This window comes from Hemibagrus wyckioides, linkage group LG08 (assembly GCF_019097595.1).
Source record: "Hemibagrus wyckioides isolate EC202008001 linkage group LG08, SWU_Hwy_1.0, whole genome shotgun sequence".
Classification (NCBI taxonomy): domain Eukaryota; kingdom Metazoa; phylum Chordata; class Actinopteri; order Siluriformes; family Bagridae; genus Hemibagrus; species Hemibagrus wyckioides.
The window spans coordinates 10592486-10615236 of NC_080717.1; the positions used below are offsets into that span (position 1 = coordinate 10592486).

General features: G+C 39.5%; 1 protein-coding gene across 5 annotated transcripts in view; it reads left to right on the top strand.

Moving 5' to 3' along the window:
• The first annotated feature begins 827 nt into the window (after positions 1-827).
• Positions 828-22751, top strand: part of pls3 (plastin 3 (T isoform)) — a 29526-nt gene continuing 7602 nt past the window's right edge. Inside the window, exons 1-8 of one of the 5 annotated variants that reach the window (XM_058396615.1) lie at positions 828-965; positions 14487-14601; positions 17464-17627; positions 18640-18769; positions 19360-19492; positions 19644-19725; positions 19865-20030; positions 20785-20927. In XM_058396615.1, the coding sequence (XP_058252598.1) occupies positions 14541-14601; positions 17464-17627; positions 18640-18769; positions 19360-19492; positions 19644-19725; positions 19865-20030; positions 20785-20927 (879 nt within the window). In that variant the 5' untranslated portion in view covers positions 828-965; positions 14487-14540. Of the gene's footprint in view, positions 966-12127; positions 12283-14486; positions 14602-17463; positions 17628-18639; positions 18770-19359; positions 19493-19643; positions 19726-19864; positions 20031-20784; positions 20928-22751 lie in introns of those variants that run through there. The other 4 variants (XM_058396618.1, XM_058396619.1, XM_058396616.1 and 1 more) reach the window with 4 other exon arrangements.

The following is a 22751-nucleotide window of genomic DNA, read 5'->3' on the forward strand; positions in this document are numbered from 1 at the left end:
GGATTAGTGTCTCTGAATTGCCCCGAGGTGTGCATGAGTCAGAGATGGTATGTGTGCCTGATGTCCTGTCATTCCATCCAGGGTGTTTTCCTCACACCCTTACACCTTTACGCCCTCACGCCATGTATTCCTGGAATAAGCTCTGGATACACAGTGACCCTGATGAGCTTGTTTTTATGAAAATGCCAATAATTCTGGGGGACACTGTATGTACTCAGATGCCATGTCTTGTCTTCTGTATTAAATTCCCACTGCGTGGACTGGACCTTTAAAATACGAAAACAAAATCTATGTAAAAAATAAACTATTGGCTGTTATGATGTATTTTAAATATTTAATCTTTGTCAATTTTAACTACAAGGGTTTTGTGCAAGTAAGACTGAAACTGCTGAAAGACTGAGACAGTGCAGGGGAGGGATATGTTTTGACAAACCTTGATTAGAGCGTTAAGAGCGACCTTCATCCCACACCTTGATGGCTATTTCACGAAGACAGAACCTTCTATTACAATCTAGCAGAGCATTATACAGTCCGAAAAGGGTGTGTTTACTGCATATTAGCAGGATGACTAGGAATAGTGGCCTATATTTAGATAAACACTGTGTTTTAAGTAGCTTAAAAGGGGTCACTAAGAGATGGGTGTTTGTAATAAAGCACACTATTGCACTAAAAAAAGGCCAGTGAATTACTCAAAACACAAAGTTTCAATCAACAGGTAACTTCTTTTAATTCAGGAGTGAGCAGAAAGAGGGGCGTGGTCGTAGAAGCGGGTGGCTGCCACGTAAAAGCAGGAATCGGTCCAATGCTTTTTAAGACACTTTTTTAATGATAGCTGTTTGGACCAATAAGAGTAGAGTGTGGGCGGGGCTTTAACGTTGGTTATCCAGTGTAGGGGAGAGATTTGTGGAGCCGAGGCCGGGAGTCGGACAGCAGCCGGGGAGTCAGCAGTGTGGGACCAGTTGTGAGTAAGTTAACTGTATACTTTCCCAACTTTTCTCCTATAATACTATTCTTTTAATGATTTTATTTAGCTTTGTAGTTTTATTCTGAGACTCTGACATATTTCTGCATGTTTTGTACAGGGTTTTTTTTTTGGAGGCTGTGTAATGAAACATGATTTCTCACTGCTTATTTTCAGCTAGCCAGCTTGCTAACGTTAATTAACCTTTTCTGGCCAATATTTATTTAAGTTTTTTTTGTTGTTTACTTTAGATAAGAATGGACGCTTAATTAACATTTCGTCTGCGTTTGTTGACTTATTCAGACTGTCACTATCCCGTCTGACCTGTTTGGCAACAACCAGCAATTGTTTTTATGAAGAAAAAAAAAAGACTTGTGAGGGTTATAGTGTAGCTGGTGCACGCGCGCAGGGAATAAATGAGCTCGAGCTTGTTTATCTAGCCGTAGTGCGTGATGCAGAAGTTTAGCAGAAAGACTTGTCTATTCATAAAATTCTCACCTAAAGACGACTTTTTTTTTTTTGCCCGATTTCACTTCACGCTTATAACACGCAAGGTATGAGATGTAGTAAGGATGACGTTGTGCGATCAGCGCGTGCCCTAGAGACTAGAGAGGGGGGCGAGGTTGGCGGGGTGGGGGGGTGAAACTTGCGGAGTTCTGCCTTTTCGCGTGCGGTTCCTTCGGGTCCAATGGTTTCATCCCACCTTCCATCATCATCAACAATAACATGGCACTGGTGGACCTAAATCAAGACCTTTGCATATATTATTATTATTATTATTAATAATTATTAATATTAATAATTATTCACGCAGTGAGCTCGCGCTTGGTGCCATTTATTATCTAGCTGTAGCGCAAAGTGTAGGAGAGAGACTTGTTTATTCATAAATTCTTGCTGGCAATCACCTACTTTTGCCCTCTTTCACTCCCCGCATTTAACACGCAAAGTGTGAGTTATCAGCGCGTGCCCTTAAGAGCTTTATTATGGCTAGAGGTGGGTTCCTTCGGGTCCACTGGTTTCATCCAGCAATAACATGGCACCAATAGACTGTCCTAGGGTGCGTGTGTGTGCACGAGCTTAAATCAATACCTTTGCATATATTTTAATACTGGAGGCGTATTATGATCATGGATGTGTGCTGCTTATAGATTTAAACTGGAAGCATGTCCAGTAGAGGTTAGAGTAAATAAGATAAACCTTTTGCAAAGACCTATATGTGGCATGATGTTAGGACACATTGTTAGGAGTACTCTGGATTTTAACATCATAGTGTTATAGTGTTATGACACGTGACATCTTTGTCCTTGGATAGAAAGAAATAATGTAACCCTTCCCTCATTTTCTGCATGTAAAGTTTTTAGTGGCTACATCTTAACTAAGACAGACAAGCTGGTAGTTATTGTGTAAATATAATACACGTGTCTACTGTTTTGAGACAACTGATTTATGAAAGATCTTGATAGAAAATCTAAAAATATTCTGGATCCGCAGGATTGGGAATTATTCCTTATTTGTTTTGGCAAGTTGACCCCAGTTAGTAGCCCTGGAGGTGTGCGTGTGTGTGTGTGCATGCACCAAGTACCGGGCTTGTGTCTTCTTGCCATCCAGGGTGTGTTCACTGCATGCCTGAGACTGGTTAATGTAGAGTACGCAGAGCGAAGAACGAAGAGTATGGAAAGCAGTCCGAGCCGAAAACATACCCACACTTATTTGGTCATATCTGAATTATGCAAATGGTTTGTCTAAACCCAAGTATGTGCGTGTTAACATCTCAAACGCAGTCTAGTTGTTAGCCGATATGCAAAAGTTGCTGCTCTGACATGGTACATTTCTTCCAGTTTCCTCTTTTGTTTTTTGTTTTTTTGCAAAAACAATGCAAAGTGTCTTGTACTTAGCAGTGCACAGTTGTCTAAGTGTCTCTCGCTGTGATGAGTGGCATGTGAAGTGTTTAGATAAGAAAGCACAGGTGTTCAATTTTGTTTCTTTGTCTATTGTGGGCAGTTTCTGCACTCTGTAAGCTTTGTAGTTAATATTTTAACAGCAAGTGTGCATTGTGTCAGTGATAGATCTTAATGCTGTATGTTTACTACTTACTACTTGTTTCCGAGATGCCTTGCATTCAACCATTTTCAAACATGCTGACATTTGGTGATAAACTGGAATGCTAGTGGTTTAATATAGTTTCTGAAAAGGGATCACATGCACATATTTTTACTATTTCTAATAGAAAGACTGCTCAAGAATAAAATGAATGAATCTCCTTGTTAACCAGACTTCACCAATCTTGGTGTGCCCCTCAGATGAGAAGGGGGAGGAGAGATTCTAGTGTTGAGCCTAGTCTGGCATCTTCCAGGATGTTGACGTTAAAATTGCTGTTAAATAAGGCATTTTTAAATGGAAAGGGTTTTGTATGGAGTGCTGTATTCTGCTAGAAAAATTCTTTGATTTGAATAAAGCCCATTGCCGTAACAAACCTGAGAAGGTTTACACTAATAGACAAAAAATATAGGAACAAGATGCTAAATGTAAGGAGTGAAAGATCCACTTTGGGTTCTTACTTTCTGGTCATTTGTTACACAATGATGGTTCACATCCTTCTGAACAGGAAATTAAACTTGTGTTTCCACTCCATTATTTCCAATGCTAATTAGGCAAGTTGAGCATAGCCCCGAGGTGCTCACAAACACTCTATATTAGGAAAAGTTGACATGAAGGGGAGGTGCGTTGTGCAGATCTGTCATGGCTAGTGTTACTGATTGTAGGAAATGAAGCTTTTCCTATTAGGATTAGTCCAGTTATCAGTTTTGCCTGAATTTGAGCGATTTCATTGGCTGAGGGATTAAAGCAAGACCTAAAAGTGTTTGAGAATTCATTTTTCTATATTTATCTCAAGATTTAGCACAACTAAATAGAACTTTGAATGTGTCACGGTTTTTAATGAATGTCCTTCTAAATCATGCAGACTGAGTAGCTGAAGTTTAGACGCTTAGCTTGAACTGTAGTTTTCTTTCTTCACATCACACATGGAAGTATAATTTGAGTCTGGCTTGTGTACTTATTATTTCCTTGCGAAATCTTGAATCTGCAGGAAGTCAGAGTGTTATATAACAGCCACTTTATTTTGCTTGTTTTTTTTTCAGTGTTTTCAAGTACTAGTGTGACCCTTATGCAGAAAATTCATATATCATCCGTACAAGTTAATTAATACACAAAATCATTTTTACCAACAATCACATTGCCCCCTGACTGATGTGTGTAGTGCAGCCAGATGGTCAGTGAGATGTAGGCTTTATTTCTCTCTCTCCTTTTCTTGGCTGAATGAGAGGAGAATATCTGGAATCCCATGATCCCGGGTTATTGATTTGTCCTACCCTGCTCTGCGTATTCAACTGTAAATTTAAATGACAGGAGAAATTACTACTGCTCCCAGGCTTTGGTTGGCAGAAAATGGCAAAATATTTCATGTTTCGAGCACAACTACACTCGATCCAAACAACTTTCATGGAATATGATGGACACTGTGTGGTCTTTCTTTAGAACAATGTGAGCACTCGCTCTCAGGCCTGTGTTCACTCGCCATGTTCATGTAGCCTGCCACTGTATTTGTTTAAAACGTCATTCCTGTATGTGGACATGCAGTGGCTGGACAGATTCATGATTGAAGATTCAAGAAGCTTTGTCATTTCAAACACATATAGCTGACGCAGTACATAGTGAAATGAAACAACGTTTCTCCAAGACCTGGTGCTACATAAACATACAACATATAGTTCAAACACAAAAAACAACACAGAGCTAGGACCGAAGTTTTGCTTTATGGATGCTTTATGCTAAACGTGTGCTGCATGATCATCCTGGATCCACTCGCTCTCTTGTTGTAAACTAGTGATGGTGGTTGTTTTTACAAATAATAATATCGATATGTTCTTATTAAAATATGATGATCTTTAGTTTCACCTTGCCCCAAAAAGCAGACATCTTTGGTCTGCATTTTAATTATTCTCGCGTGTTTTTTTTTTTTTTTTTTACATAATGTTTATTTTCTAACACAGTTGTTTTATGAAATATTACATTATGTATGTAATTCATTGATACATAATAAATCAGAGTAAAGTGGTGACACACCTCCACTTCCGGGACTTGCTTTAGGCATTTAGGGGTTAACTGAATAACTCTCAATTATGGATATATAACAGGCTTTTGCAAAGGCACTACATTGGTCATTATTTTGGTTTTAAAGCAAATAAAAGAAGAGGAGAACTCTAGGATCCAACCCGAGCTCTTTATAGGCTTAAAATAGGTAAAAGTCTGAGACTCTTAGACATTGAATCTACTCACATTTCCTCATCACCTGTAGAACATTGTAACTGGGTCATGTGTCAGTCATTGGCGATATCCGATTCGCCCTTTTGCTCAGGTTTACAGCTTGAAACAGCATACCTTCATTTTTGAGTTACAATGTCCACTTGTGTATACAGTCACTGGGAAAACTTTGCGAGTTGTGCGACCTCAATTGTGCGAGTTCATGATCCAGCACCATGTTAATAATTGGTTGCAGTGTAAAGGTGTATAAATGTAAAGGCTTTCCGTATTGCAGAGCTGCACCGTGACACTCTGTCATTATCAGTGATGTCAGAGGGAAATGACAGTAGCATCAGTTTCAAGGAAAACAACAGGGAGCTAAAAGCAGCTGAAAACATCTGAAATAATGTGATTGCCAGATGTTGGGCTGAAGTAAAGCAGTGATTTATTTCAACATAGAGTAAAGGGAATCTGCAGAAAGTGCCGCTTGTCTCCCATTCAGTAACAGCAGATTTACTTGTCTTAATGTAATTTACAGCCTCTAATGCGTTGGACTATTTAGACTTTACTGTAGATATAAGCCGTGAACTTTGTATTGCAGTGTTATTTCACAGGGAGTTGTCGAAGTCACTTCCGGAATTCGGTGCCTGCCGTTTGTAAAGACCTTCTTCCCTTCTGCTGAAATATGAATGCACTCCCACCGGGGGAATCGGCCCTGTGCAGAAACAGAAAAAGGCCTGTGTGTTAGCTCGTGTAGCTGCTCAACGTTTTAGACACAGTCCCTGAAACTAGACTCAGATTCTTCGGCTTGTTAGGAATGTCTGGTTCTGGCTTTTCTGGAGACCAGTGCCGGGTGATGAAAGCGTATATAAAGCAAGAAAATGCTTGGGTAGAAGGAGAGCAGATTCACAGAGTAACTGTTCAATTTAGCTTCAGTGTTACAGGAATGACGGGAGAGCAGCTTTACTTAACATCTTAGAGTTTAACTGCTGACTCAAAAGTCCCTTTGTGTTAGTTTAGCATATTTTTTTGCAGTCTTTTACACTTTCTGATTATCCATTTTGTGGAACGTCCTTGAAGTGTAGCTGAACCGTAGCAGCACATTCGATATGCCAGTACGTTGTCGGAGCCGTCACCTTTGTCCCATATGGTCAGGATGCTGTTTGACCAATCTGACTTTGCGAATAGCATCAGAATGAAAAATGTGCCAACGTGTTGTTCAGTGATGTACTCCATGCTAAATTAAGCTTTAGGGAATTTGCTGCTTAGAGGAATGAGTTAGTGCTGATGTAGAATTATTGAGGTTACACAAAATTACTAGTTGTGATTGAAGACACAATGTTAGGTTTAGTTCTTAAAGGGAAGCAGCAACGAAACTCTTCAGATATGCTTATATTTAAATATGCCTGATGTGCTTAGCAGTTCAATGCTGATTTGTTATATGATGATGTATTTGTTATTTTTGTGAGATGTTAGTGGCAGTGTGCCACGCTGATGCCACATGTAAAATGTTTAATAGAAGTTGAATCTGTGAAAATATTTCTGTGATCTCAAATATAATGGATAAAGGTTAACAGCAAATATTGGACTCGGAAAATTTCCCAATGCAAAGCTGATATGCGATGCGTTTGCTCTGATTTACAGCAGAGACTCTAGAGGTTAGTTAGTGATCCACAGGATAATTAGCATGATCATGTTGACGGTGGTGTTAGCATGAATGATTAAGCTCGGGGAGCTGCTCTGTTTGAGTGTACAGTAGATGTGAGGCGATGAGACAGCCGGACAGGCTAAAGGATTAAAGCACCACTTGGGCTAAACTCCCATGCTGAAACTTTCACTGCATTACGTTCTTAGGTTATGGGTTTTATTTTATTGTATTAGTAACACTTCTCAGAGTATTATGGGCTCATGTAAGTGGTGTCATTTTAATTACTCTGGGTATTGTGCATTTGTGCATATTTTTTTATTTTTTAAACCTTTGCCCTTTCTGGTTAAATCTTTAAATCTTATTTTCCACTGCTGGTACTCAGCTCAGAACTGGGAAGTTGCTAAGTGTGTCAGTCTCTCCGGACTAAACAGCGCCAAATTTTTTCCTCTCATAAAAGCCGTCGGTTTCTAGAGCTATTAGTCACGGAGGCGGCTTTGAATCACCATCAGCAACAGCCGCGCACTGTTTGAATAGGAAATGACCAACAACTCTGATATTTAGCAATAAAGGGTCACTACTTTTGATCATCTTGAGCAACTGGAAGTTAATACTAATTCTGGGATTAATATGTCTCTGCACAGCTTGTAAACCTTACAGACGATTGGCAAATTAAAAGAAAAGAGCAGTTTGTCCACTGAGAGCAGGGGTGTCCAGTCTTATCCGTGTGGGTGCAGGTTCTCATTTCAACCGAACAGAAGCCACACCTGAGTCTTAAGCCAAGATCAACTGATTCAACAGGTGGAATCAGGTGTGGCTCCTATTTGATTGCACCCACACTGGCCCATTGTGAATAAGATTAGACACCCCTGACTTAGAGGGCGCCATCAATGCAAATCAGTACAAAGTTCTTCTCCCTGATTGCCTTTATCCTCTGATGAAACCTTTCCCGATGGGAATAGTCTCCAGGCTGACTCCTCCCCCATCCACAGCAGACAGAATTATTTTACGATTATGAAACCCATCATAGTGCTCATAGTGACCCAACACCTTACTAAGATGCTAAGATCTATCTATCTATCTATCTATCTATAGTAATATGCATCATATTTATCTCTCTAAACTAATTTACCAAGACTAAGCTACTACTTCTGGCCATGCACCTCATACATTCCTTTTCAGTTGTTTCTGCCTGAGGGAGTGTGTTCCTGTGTTGTGAAAGTTAGGTGTGACTACAGCTACTCATTCTTACTTTCCACATCTGCCCTTATTGTATTTCAACAATTTGTATTTAAGTCAAAATTGAATCAGCTTCAGAACATCATTTTGTTTATTCAAAATTTCTAGTCCCTTACATATACAGTATGCAACCATTATACATCCTGTTCCAAAACATGGCCAGTAATATGGAGTTGTTATCCCCCTTTGCTCTTGTACTAACAACACTTTTATGGGAAGGCTTTCCACTACGTGTTTGAGTGTTGCTGTGGTGATTTGTCCAATTATCAACAAGTGCATTAGTCAGGTCAGACATTGTTGTCCTGGAGTCCTAGGGCTCAGTCACCTTTCCAGTTCATCCCAAAGGCGTTCAGTGTGGCTGAGGTCCGGACTTTGTGCAGAACATTCTCGTTCTTCCACACCAACGAACAACGTCTTCATGGCAAACCATTGTCTTCTTTGCTGGAACAGGTTTGGGCCCATTAGTTCCAGTGAAGGGAAATCTTAATGCTTCTATAGAAAGAGATTTTATGCAGTTGTGTGCTTCAGACTCTGTGGCACCAGTTTGGGAAAGACTCTCTAGAGGGTCTGATGGTCAATTGTCCACAAATGTTTGGCCATATAATGTAGTTAAATTTTTTGCATTTATGTTTACACACATTTCTTTCTTATGCTTCTCTGTTGTTGAAACTTTCCTGCATGAAAGATACTTGACATATGTGTACAGTAGGAGGTTAAGTGTCCAGTCGCTGTTCATGTTTAGAGACAGTTGATAATGAACCTTGAAGGTCTCAAGCATATTCAGTCATAGGCTATATGCATGAAATGCCAGAGTTGGCGATGTGTAAAACCTGCTCTAGCCCAATCTTTAGACCTCTTGGAAACGGTGATCTGTTTTTTTTGTTTTGTTTTTTCTTACATTGAACCCCTGTCCACCTCAGGCTGGCATCAAGTGTTAGATATTACTCTCCATGCTGTGTAATGTGGCTGGGTCAGGTTGTCATTGTCATTTAGACTTTACTTTCCTGCTGTCAGGGATTGGAAAACTGTAATTAGCTCATGTGTGTTATGAGAGCTTGCACAGATGGAAAACACACATCTCATGTCAGTCTGCATGGCTGAAGCTCTTTTGGTATGAAACGGTCTCCTTTCTAGCAGCTATTTCTTTTTGACCACATGCTCTGCATTCAATTCAATTCAATTTATTTAAAGCAACTTACAGAAGTAGAGGAACATAGAAAAAATAATAAAGTTTAAAGTTAAGTTACTATTTTATCCCTAATGAGAAGCCTGAAGTGAAGGTGGCAAGGAAATACTCCCTGAGATGATGTGAGTGAGAAACCTTGAGAGGGAACCAGGCTCAGAAGGGAACCCATCCTCAAAGAAAAATAAACAGCAAATGCATGAACCAAGTGCCTCTCCCTCTGTGCAAAAAAAGTGACACATGAAATATGTCCATCATGCCTGTTTCTCTTTTACTTTGTTTAAGAAAGTGACATCTGTTTTCACCTGTCGTGGTTCATGCATGGTATGATGCTACTGCCAATGTGGTTCTGTATTATAATTATAGGTCCATTAAGAGTAATTAAATTACTATGTCTTGAAATAATTCGAGTTCCACAGAATGCAGTAAACAGATTCCTCCGATTGTGTGGCATGTTGGCATAGATCTCACATCTCCAGGATCCCTCTGATTCTATCCAGATTCGTTTGTGAAGTTTTGCATTTTTCCATCATGTCTGCTAAATTGCTTCTAGATTGAGTGTGTGTGAGCGTGGTACCCTGTGATGGACTGGTGTCCCATCCAGGGTATAGATATTCCTACCTCACATCCACTGTTCCTAAGATAGGCTCCAGGTCCACAAAAACCCTAAGCCAATCCCTGGAGCACTGGGCAGCCCTTTAAACGTCCTTTGGTTAGCCCTTTGGTATGCCCATCTTGCATAATTTGTATTTACCAAGAATATTTTCTTATATTTCAGAAATGTTCTTAAAGATATCATTTATAGATATTGTTCAGTATTTTAAAAGTGGATATTGGGCAAAAATGTTTCTCAGTGTATCAGTACACTGCTAGCGTGTAGCTGCCATGGAAAAACTACATTCACTTAGTCTCGTTTCTTTTATCATGAAAGCTTGTATCTCTCTTAACACAAGGCAGCTGATGCTTTGAGGCTTCACAGAAATAACGTTGTTTGGGCAGTGTGCTATCTGATGAACGTAAACAGTTGCCTGTGTGCATGCTCAGTTTGCCCACACACCTGTCATGTTTTGGTCGACAACATGATTTGGGTCCCTCATGTGTTCATCACAACTGTTCCTTAGGCAGCAATTGTAAGTCGAAACATGGAGAACAGCGGGTCAGACTGTTGAATCAGATTTGTGTCCTCGCCCTGCTGGAATTCCACTCATCCTGGTGCTCCCATATGTTTCACCATGAACGTCTCAACATATGCAAAACCTTAAAGCTCTTTTGTTGCTGAGACACAAGCTGAGACTTGTTGAACAGGTGATCTCCTGTCTCACGTTTGAGCTTGTGTTATGTCACTTGTACTGTTTTGTTCACAGATGAATCATATTATAAAAATTAATTAACGTCTCTCTCTCCCTCTCTCTCTCTCTCTCTCTCTCTCTCTCTCTCTCTCAGATGCAGGCCCTTTCTTTATAGTCACTCTGTTGATTATTTGATAAGAAAATGAAAACATCCATGTATGCCCATGGCCTTCTCCATCTCTTTCTCTGATATTGCTTATCCTTTGATGGAGTTGAGATGATTTGTTTGTATAATGTGTATATTTTTACCCTGCATGGCTCATATGAGCTATAATTACAGTATGTTCTCTGAAAATAGGCTCTTATAATAGGCAGAACTTTTAAAATACAACAAACAAAACAATTTCATCTTCCCTGAAATCCAAAAGAGATGAATATTATAATTCCAAGGGATAAATGTACAGTGGGAACAAGTCAAAAGTTTGCAAAAGATTGCAAAAACCTTTAGCCTATGTGCTCGCTGTAGAACCTTTATTCAGCAGTCAGGATTGAAACCCAAAGTGACTTTGTGCCCCTGTAGCCCATCTGCCTCAATGTTCGATTTGGAGATGTTTTTCTGCTCACTACGAATGTAGAGTGGCTATTTAAGTTACTGTATCCTTCCTGTCAGCTCCAATCAATCCGGCCATTCTCCTCTGATCTGTCATCGACAAGGTGTTTTTAACACCGTTCTGTGTAAGCTTTACAGACTGTTGCATGTGAAAATCAAAGCAGCCAACAACAACAACCATGCCGCAGTCAATGTCTGAAATATTTAATGTCCAGTCAGTTCCAAAACCAGTTCATGCCCAAGTCTGACCCTTAATTTGGTAAATAGTTTCCCCTGCATACTGTAAACTTTTGTACTGTTAAAGACTGTTGAATGTTAAAGAATGTTCTTATCCCAGGACTTTTACTCACAATGCACTCCCACTGAACATCATTTCTACACCTTTGGTACTGTTTAATGTTCTACAGTTGTAAAAGAGTAATGATTTATAATCCTACTATCTGGTGGATGGTTTTTGAGTCTGGATTATCTGAAGGAAGGACTTCCCGAGACAACATGAGGTAGAAGCCTTAGCACTGTCAGCTCAGGCTTACTCATAAAGGATCTAAATATAAATTTACATCCGGATTTCTGTGAAGCTGCTTTGTGACCATGTGTATTGTTAAAACTGCTGTGCAAATGATGTGAGTGGAACTGAATGCATGGTGTTAAGGTATGACAGCAGTGCATTCTTCGAATTAAAGTTTGCAGTTCTTTCGTGTTTTGTTATAGAAATAAATTCTGTTAGTGCAGTAGCTAGTGGAGTTTCTGCTTCACTAACCCCCATCATCATCCCCCCCCCACCACCACCTTACATCTGGAAGTGAGGCAGTGGTAATGAAAACGCATATGCTTTTCATGCACACACATTTTAAGACATTTCCCCATCCTCCCCCTTCCCCTTCAGTGGCAGGGAGGCAGGGAGGCAGCTCCCATTGCTGGGCAGGAAGTGTTCTGACTTGCTGCCTGAGGTCTTTGTGAGGCAGACAGGAATGCTGGCGCTCCACATTCGCCTCGGAGGGTGTGGAGGGAGTAGTGCCTCTGCCTCAGTCTCTGCAGCCATTCGCACCACAGGTCTGATCCTTCTCTTTCTCTCTTTCTTTTTGCACTCTTTTGCTCATTCGCCTGCTCACCCTTTTTAACTCGCTGCCTTTGCTCTCATGTTTCAGCATTAGACTTAAAGGGGAAAAGCATGCTCGTGTTCTTTATCTTGCTTTACTGCCAGCTAGTCGGCTAACCACAGCTGTAGAACATCGGGCTGTTGTTTTTTCTGAATTAGTTTGCCGTCAGCAGCTCTAAAGGACTGAAGAGGAAGAGGTTGTGTTGTGCTGTGCCCTCCACATTGTTTTCATTGTTCTCGCCGTGGCTTACGGCTGTTAGGACACTTTGGGCGGATAGCACGCACATGGATATTCCGCTTAGTCTGTCAGCTTGGGGTCCCATGGGAGAAGTGCGTGTGTGTGCCTAAAGTGTTTGGTTAATAATGCATAATGTTTTAATGACTCCGAGCCCTGTTGTGATTAGCGTATAAAGGCAGAAAAGCTGTAGGATTGTGTTTGTTTGTGATTGAGAAGTAAAAAGAAGTCATTCATGTAAAGCATGGTTTGTTTTTAACTCATCTGAGATGGAAAGAAACTTCACTCAAATGAAATGCCATGGCTCATTAACATATTCTCTCTCCCAGAATGAGCCTGTATTCTAAAATAATGAAGCCCAGCAGGAGGAAGGTATCTGGAACAGCTGTTTGTTGCAGGACAGCAGCGGTGCTTTGGGCGGAGTGTTGCTCTGTTTACGGGATCAGACAGACATTAAGACATCTTGTGCTGAAGATGAAGCCATTTTTTTTTTCTCCGCTGACTGTTTTTGAGCTGTGGTATAGGTATTATCCAGTCATGAAAGCTGATCTGGAGTCAGGTTTAATCTAGAAATCCAGAAAGACTAATTTCATATTTGAACAAGGCTAGACCAGCACATAGTATAAAAACAACCTTTGGCTTGTCTCGTTGTTGCTGTTTGATGCTGTGTGTAGGAGGGAGTCAGTTCAGGATGGCTTGTGTTTTGTTCTCATAGAAAAGCGAGGAGTGACAGAAAGGCATTGTGATGGGTGTGTGCAAGTCCACCTCTGCCACTCCGCCCGCTATGGCGTTGAGTCATTGCTGAGAAACCAGACAGTTTAATGTGTCCTGTGGCTCAGCCTGGCTTCTTCAGATCTGTAACCACAGAGGCATCATTTTTTTTTCCAAGTCTTGCTTTTAAGTAACTTGTTTGTAAGAGTAAATCTGACTCTCTGAAGTTGATGAATGTAAATAAAAAAATTTTGAAAAAATTATTAATTAATTTGAAAAGTCCTAATTGGTGTACTTTTCTCTGTTTAGTCAGCAGTGTAATGTTTTTTTTTTAATCAAAATATATTAAAATATATATATTTTTTCCAGACATTTAAGTAAAGTATGATTGAACACTACTGCATTTCTCCATATTTTAATATCAGGATACATATCGTGCATCAAAGAAATTTCACTTTTCAAACGTTTCTAGCAGTTCTTGTTGTACATATCATGGTACAAGCCTTATATAGAGGAAGACTTATTTATTATCTAGAGAAATATAGACTTGAACAAATCTATTTTCTGTAAATTTCTGATTATTAAAAAAGTCTGTTCCATAATAATAATGATAATAATAATAATAACTACTCTGTTGTTTGGAAATATTTTGTTCAAAAGTTTTCGGATCCAGTTAAGCAAACAAATCCAAGCACACCCATCATTCTCTATGTTTCCTCTGATGGGCAATTCTGCAGTGATGGTGTAATCAAACCCTGCAGACTGTAGGCCTGAATATGTGACAGATTTGGTATTTCCTGAGCTCATCAGATAGTAGTCACTGATAATCTTTTGTTATCTTTTGCATACTCTGCATTGGTCTTTATCTAAATATAGACCATGTGGAAATGATTCAGTTTGCATCCAAACCGCTACCTACAGCGTTGATAATGAGCATTAGAATAAAACATTTTGCATTCAGCATTAACTTACTCTTTTCCCCAATTCTAAGCAAAAGTAGTGATCTTTATTTGCATGCTTTGCACTTCATGCAAAGTAAGTGTACTGTATTGTGTACGCGAGTGTGACTGATGTTAGCTTTTCACCTCAGCTTGAGAATGGATCGTTACGTGTTCAATCTGAAGTAAAGCCAAGGAATTAATTGACCCTGAATGTGAATAGTGTCTCTTATTTTGCATGACCAACCTCTTTCTCTCTCTGTTGCTTTCTCAGCAGAAAAAAGGCACATTGTTGGAGTGAGGAAGGTACAGGTTGTTCTCCAGGGAGATGGCAGCAAAGATATCCAAAGAAGAGCTGGAGGAGCTGCGTGAAGCCTTCGGGAAAGTCGGTGAGTGGGCTTCCTGTTCTGCCGGTTTGGCCGGTAAATCTGCACAATAATCAGAAGCTGAGGATCTTCTGGAGTGAGCAGCTTTCCTTTCATTAAAGCTGAAAAAGTTGTGAATGTTTGCTGTTGGAACAACAACAGAACAACGTTTGCTTAATTATTTTGGAATTTATACTATGTCGGTTTTGTCTCGTCTCAAGGCTGAAGCCATTCGACGTTTTACTTCAAGGCTCATCCAGCCAGTTAGACACTTCATAATTGAATTGGGTGTGCCTACTATGTGTAAGGAAAAAAGGAAGACAACAGCATATTACACTTGTACCCAGAGTGATGAAATGTTTCATTTGAAGACAGCTTACATGACACAAAAATCTTTTTTCCGGTATGCAAAGACAGGTATATGACAAGTACATACTGTATGATAGAAAAGATATATGGCCATACAATTAACATCAGCACGGTACGGTGGGGGTGTAAAAAGTTAGTTTCATCATTTCCTTGACTAGGCACATATAACATATAATATCTATGTATGTGTATTACAGTGTTGGTTATAAAGGCATGCATTTATCTTGTTCACTGAGGTTGTGCCTGATGCTTGTGTGACATGAATGTGTGAATGACAAACTGTATTGGAACAGCTCTAAATCTTTTTTGCAAATGGCAGGACTTATGAATAAATATGAATATGCGATTGCAACCGCTTATTAACAGTTGTACGGTAATGTTTATTAAGTGTTTATGTATTAACAGTTGGCTAAACTCTAATGTCTTAGCTAGCAAAAACAGAAGAGAGTGTTTAAGAGAAATCTTTCTGATGGTTTTCAGATGGCCCAGTTACATTTTCTGTGCTCCTGGGCGATCCACAGCCTTACTGGTCTCTTTACACGAGAAAGTTGACGACAGTTGTTCCAGTTGATGACCACAGACAGTGGGGAAAAATAACCTAATAATAGCAATACAGCACCTTCTTTACCCTTAACAACAACAGTAACAAATAAGGAATTTAGCAGTAATTCTTTTGAATAGTGTGTTGCGCTATTCCCTGTGTAAATACAAAATTAACAATGCACTCCAACCATAAATACTTCCATGTGCTTCTACGTCTGGGATTTTGATTACAGCGGTCGAGACGCATGAAGGGCTGCAACGGTCACAATAAACTTTGAGGCCAGTGTTTCCGTTTATTTCTGTAAAGGAAGTCTTTTGCTTAGTCTTTGACGAAAATACAGAAAAAAACGTGTTTTTTCTAGGCATTTCAAGTGCGTTATTATGATGCAAAAAAAACAACCATCTGCTGTTTACTGGTTTCCAGTGCTGGCCCTGATTGTCCTCTCTAGTATTGCATCATTGTTCCAAGTAAAGTTGGAACTGTGCTTTTAAATGTTTATAAAAAATTACATTCTGATTATATTTTTTCCCCAATAAAAAACTCTACAGTATCCAAATGCTCAGCCGTTGATTTGTTCCTTTTCTAGCTAAGCATGGTCTGTGTTAATGTCTGCTCAGGTCACTGTTAAGCCTTGTTAGCAGCAGTGTTCTTGCTAATTTCTTCCATGCTCTGCCTTCAGTTTAGACCTCATTGCATAGCCTTTATTTCCAAACACATGCATGTAAAGCCTAAACCGAACCGGTGCTTTTTCGATTTCTTTTTGCTGCTTTTAAAGCGTGCTGTGGACACAAGCCTATGTTAGTCTAATTATAATTTTTTGTGGCTCAACACATGACTCAGTCTTTTAAGTGCAGAGCTGAGCTCCTGGCAGAGAAGTCTGCTGAGTAAAGACAGATGCTGACCCTAGATGTTTAATCTATACATCACAATGCAGCCTTTTAGCTCAGGCTTAAAATGGCTGACTTGCATGCTGCAGCGTCAGTCCCAGATCAATCCATTAATGCTAGTCTGATTTAATTAGCCCTTGTCCTGCTTTTCTCTGAGAGCTGTGCAGCCTGCAGAAAGTCATTGGTCATCATGTAGGGCACTAGGTAGGGTATTCTGCTCAATTGGTACTTCAGCATAGTTTCCCTTATGAAATGATTTTGGGATAGATATCTGGCTAGAAAAGGCTGAATTGGTTAGAAGAGAGAAATAAACATTGACAGACGGTTAACATTTCACATGAAAAATTTGTACCAGTAGAAAAGAGATCATTATGTAACAGGTTTTAAATCAATTTATAAAGGCCCATGTGACTGTCCTCCTCACGTGCTACCTGGGTAGGAAGCCAAGTTCAGAATGACTCACCTACTGGAGCAAAGCTGTGCCACAGCATCTCATGAACCATCTCCATCTGACAGTCTGTATGAAACCTGACAAAATAATGCCTTAAGGCATGAAAAGAATCCCTTCTTTTATGGGGGTGATTTATTTTTTTTCTTTGCTGTATTTATTTCGTCTTGTCTGGTGTTTGATTTAGTCAGAGTTACAGTTAAGGTTAAAGTCACAAAATATATGAAGGACATTAGATATTTCTGTGTTAGTCTTGTGTTATAAAGTAATGTATTTATGCATAACCTCTGTGTACATCTAGCTAAAGAATGAATAGGTTAATAATATTATATAATACAGCATATCATTAGCTAAATAGCACTTTTCTGTAACACTACAGATGTTGAGGAAGTGTGCTATTAGATTATTGGAAGGCTTTAAATCATCTCAGAAGACAGGGCTTCATTTCAGCTGCTTCAGAGTGGAACGGCTTGTTTGGATCAACTGAAAAGCAAAACAAGACAGTTTTATAATTGCTTTTGGCTGGATCTTACTTATTAACTGACTAATAAACCATGTTGTACACATGAATGCATTCCTAATAACACTGTAGGTTAACCTGCTAAACTGTGCACTGAAATCATTGTGCTTGTCTACAGATCTGGACAGTAATGGCTACATTAATGACTATGAGCTCCACGACCTGTTCAAAGAGGCCAACCTTCCCCTTCCCGGTTACAAAGTCCGTGAGATCATCCAAAAGCTGATGATTGAGGGGGACAAGGACAAGGACAACAGGATCAGCTTTGATGAATTTGTTTCGGTAAGAACTAGCAGGGGTTTTTTTTAAGCACCATTTATGTTTAAGGTAAAAAATTTAGTCATTTTTAATAGTAATTATCTTCGAGCAGATGTTTATTAACCGAAGTCTCTGTCAGATTTGTTTTCAGCAGAGAGGGGTGTCTTTATTGTGCTAAGCCCTTGATTAGCAGAGTCAGCATATGCTTCAAACTAATCCCCCTGAAACCCAAAACGGCTTTTGGGATAGACAGTGAGTTTGTTTTGAACGAGAGAAAATATAGTGGAAAAAAGGATTTACCACGGTTCTCGTTTATGTAATGTTTCTATCTGATATGGTCCTAAACAGCATGGGTTTTACTCTTGCATTCTGTGTAGTAAATGTTAAGAGTGCCTCCTAAACACGAATCTGCTGAATCTTCTAATATGTGCTTACCATAGACACACACCAAGGGTACTTTGTTTTTATAGGGTGCCATTTCTTTTTCCCAGCAGCTAGACTTTATTTGTCTTAATTTATGCATTTGTTTTGGATGATTTTCCTTCATGTGAATAATGTGAACATGAATCATCTTATAAATACGGTTCCAAGTTTTGTAAGACACTCTGTCTGACTGCTCAGAGGAAGCGTGTACTCACTCACTCTTGAGTCATCACCATGCAAAATTTCTATTCAGAGATGACTGCAACTTGGTGTGACCGTCCATCCTGTACAATAGGCAGTGCCCTTCCTCTAGGCTTCTTGACGTGAGAAGACCAATGGAGATTTTCCTCGTCAGTGCCCTAGTGTTTGTTTACTCTGCTGGGACAGTCAGTAGGGTGTGGAGGGGAGATTATATTGCAGTTTCTGTAAGCACGGTTTTACTCTTGTTTTTGCTTGGAGGTGACCGGCTCAGGCATAACAAAAAAAAAAAAAAAAAAGAGCATCTGTACTCTTGGCTGTGTATTTTTGAAAGGATTACACAGATGTCTCAGTAATCTTGTAGCACAAATAAATCCCACACTTGCATTGCTTATCTTCTGCGCTTTTTCTGCAGATCTTCCAGGAGCTTAAAAGCAGTGATATTGCGAAGACATTCCGCAATGCTATCAACAAGAAAGAGGGCATCCTGGCCATCGGGGGAACATCTGAACTGTCCAGTGCAGGCACACAGCACTCTTATTCAGGTAAAAACTTTTTTTAAATAAAACTATAATTCATAATAAATAAAGCAGATGTGACAGGTCTTCATTTTTTGTGTACTCTGTGTTGTGTGGATCGGATGAATGAGACCGGACAACATGAACCATTCAGGCTGTTCTGTTATTATGCGTGAAATAAAAAGACAAATGATTTTGAAAAGTCTTGAATCTGTGCCTTTTCCCCCTCAACATTAACTTCACCCTCTCCTCAGCTGCGTTTCCTGTAAACTGAAGGAGAGCAACCAGATCTGGAACATGTCACTTAAAGGAGCCTTCCTCCATTTTTGATAATGACGAAATGAATGTATAACTATATGAACACAACGTTGCTGAATAAAAGATGAAATTAGTATACTTAAACAATTTCAAAGTACAAAAATAATTTACAATGACAGACCAAAGGCATTTTGAGTGAAATTAGTTAAATAATACAACACCCATAACACAGGCTTATTCATACTGCTCGTATGCTGCAGCATTAGATAACTTACTTTATGTGACTAAAGAAAACTCTTTGGCCTCTTTTTTTTCTTACTTACTTTTCTCTTTTTTCTCTTTTTTTGTGTGTGATCCAGAGGAGGAGAAGTTTGCATTCGTGAACTGGATCAATTCTGCTTTGGAGAAGGACCCAGACTGCAAGCATGTGCTGCCCATGAACCCCGTAACAGATGACCTGTTCAAGGCTGTGGGTGATGGCATTGTGCTGTGGTGAGTCCATTTAGATGATCATTTTAACACAGAAAAGAAATTCTCCAGTGGAGTCTCATTAGACGATTGTTGTTGGATACAGATTCTAGTTCTCTTATAATTTGACGTATTCCCTTTTTACGGAAGAAAACTCCTTCTTTTCTCCTACCAGTAAAATGATCAACCTGTCTGTCCCTGATACAATTGATGAGAGGACAATAAACAAGAAGAAACTGACTCCATTCACAACACAGGTTTGTGTTGCTGTGTTGTTTCCATGACTGCACTCCTTGTTTAGGGGATTTGCCTGTTTAGCAAATGATTTGTTTTCTAGTGATAAATGAAGCTACTGACGCAGCTTTTCTAACCTGATCCCTTACTCCCTTCACGTAGGAGAACCTCAACCTGGCGCTGAACTCCGCCTCAGCCATCGGCTGCCACGTGGTGAACATCGGCGCTATGGATCTGCGTGAAGGAAAACCGCATCTGGTGCTGGGCCTTTTGTGGCAGATCATCAAGATTGGTCTGTTTGCAGACATCGAGCTCAGCAGGAATGAGGGTGAGCTCTATTTACCCCAGTGACCAAAAGCTGACAGCATTCAGAGGCAACGTAGGCTGATGCCATTGGCCAGGAATTCAGACAAACAATGTTTCTATGTAGGAGTGTATTATGAAGTGCAGAGAAGAATTTTATCAACGCTGCAGGACAAATAGTCAGGATAAATTGATTTCAGACAAAGCTTGCTCTATTTGCTGTTGTAGAAATTGAAGGGTTTAGCTTTGCATTAAGTACAACATGTGCAGTAATGCATGGTGTGCAGGTCTGGAGTCAAACCTGTACTCTTCTCAGGGTGGGGCTAGGCACATGGTGCAGAAGCAAATATTAACCCGTGTTGATGCAGGGCATCCAATAGTGCTGAATGTGCTTGTACAGTATAATTCAGTGTAAACAGTGTAAATTTGCTCACACTGACGCAGTATTGTGTTAGAGTACCCCATGTAAGGTTCCTATGTAAGGTTACATGCATTCAAATGAAGACAAGGCATGCAAATAAATCAAGTGGCTGTGCAAACAGTGGATGTGTGCAGGAAGATTAGTACAAGTAAATAAAAGTTATACGGATGTGAGTGCATGTAAATTATTAAAATTGCAGCTAAAATATAACATGGACTTTCTGGAATGCTGTAGAAAACTGTTTGTTTTAACCCATGTTATGTTTATACATAAACACAACCAGCAACCAAGGGGCTGTGTAAGTTTAAGTGTGTTTACATCATTGTGCTGACTCATGTGCACGTGTGTGCTTTCCCAGCACTGGCAGCATTGCTCCGAGAAGGTGAGACTCTGGAGGATCTGATGAAACTTTCCCCAGAGGAGTTGCTCCTGCGATGGGCAAACTTCCATCTGCACAACGCCGGCTGGCAGAAAATCTCCAACTTCAGTTCTGATATTAAGGTAAACCAGTCTGTAACCTGTAAAACATATTTGTCCAGAACCGCACAAAAATGGTAGATTTATAATACAAAAAAATAGATTCTCTCATATTGGATTATTAAATTATAATAGTAATAAACTCCTTCTCATATTCTTATCTATAAAAAAAACTTTCATGGGTAATATCAGAAATGATAAACACTACAGTAGCTAAGTAGCTTGAGCAAATAGCAAGAGGCGTGGAAAATTCTGTGTAGCAGACTGCCCATGTACACACACACACACACACACACAGCGCCTCTGAAAGGTTTCGGTTTAAAACATGGGAAGCATCCCATTGACATGGCCTGGCATAAATTTTATAAAGGCAGTAAAACCCTTTCATACATTTGTATGAATGCATGAATAACATAGGCAGCTATTGGATCAGTGCAGTTCTGATTTCTATTGCTCTCAATTTGTCTTTCTGTAAGCTGCATCATGCTTAATGAATCAGGATTTTTGGGTTCGAGAACAAAATTCTCAGTTGTGAAGTAAATTAATCTGTACATTATATGATGGCTACACTTTCTTAACAGATTTTTGTATCTGTTGATGAATGGTTCATCTGCGTTTTAAACGCAGCTAATTTACTGCTGGAAAAGTCATATCCTGTGCAATATTAACTCCTATTTACTATTAAACAGTAATCCAATTAGGCGGCGAACAGAGCATTTAATCTTTCCTACAATAAAAAGGAATCCAGCAATAATAACGACTTGTTAAATAATTAAGTTCTGTTCTTCTTCTTATAGAAAAACAAAAGACGAGAATTGGAAAATATGTCTTATTAAACAGACTTTACCTATAATTTCCCTGGCAATTCTCTGAGCCAGACCGAGCGTGCAGCCATAAATCGCTTGATTTATATGTTCAGTCACTGTTTAGTGATGGGACATTTAATATTTAGTACATATTAAACATTATTTTGGACAAATGTGTTCTCTCTGCAAGCAGATATTTGGATCATTTTAAAGTGCACTCAGTTTAGCTGTCTGATATACTGCCAGTTCTCCTCTTGTCATTTAGAGCACCATGAACAGTCACTAGTCATTTAGAGCACCATGAACAGTCACTAGTCATTTAGAGCACCATGAACAGTCACTAGTCATTTAGAGCACCATGAACAGTCACTAGTCATTTAGAGCACCATGAACAGAGCACATGAAGTTTTTTCATTTGTTTGCTTTTAATAAACATTGTATTAAGATCTAAATTGAGGAGCGAGGTTAATAAGGTATTTTGTGCAGTGTTGTTACTATATGCCGCTATAGCTGTTTATGTGGGTCTATGATGGTTCCTTTTGGTAATGTTGATGTAAATCATCTAAGAATATTTGCAGTAATTTTAAAATTAATTAAATGATTTTTTTTTGTGGCGAGCCCTGCAGCTCTGAGCACAGGAAAGCCTGAAATTAAAGACCAACAGCTTGTTCCGTCAAATTGTTGATAAGATGATGCAAATCAGAAATGTACACCAATGACTGAGAGGAAAAAAATCTCTAGCCCAAAATGTTTGCATATGAAAGGTCAGTCAAGTTTTTATTGCAGTTTGTGAAACAGCAAACCATAAATCATATGCAACTTCTTTCCCCCCCCAGTGAGATCCTAGTCCCCAGAGCTGTCAAGCGTCCTTAAAAAATATAATGCCCTAACTGCTGCATCCGTGTTCGTTTAGGATGCTCTATCTGTTCGATCTGAATAATGTATTCCTGTTCGGTTACACCCCTAATCTGTATCTGATTTTCCTATGGGAAAGATAGGGTGTAGTCTCATTTTAATGCTTGCTGAACCTTTGCTCACCTTC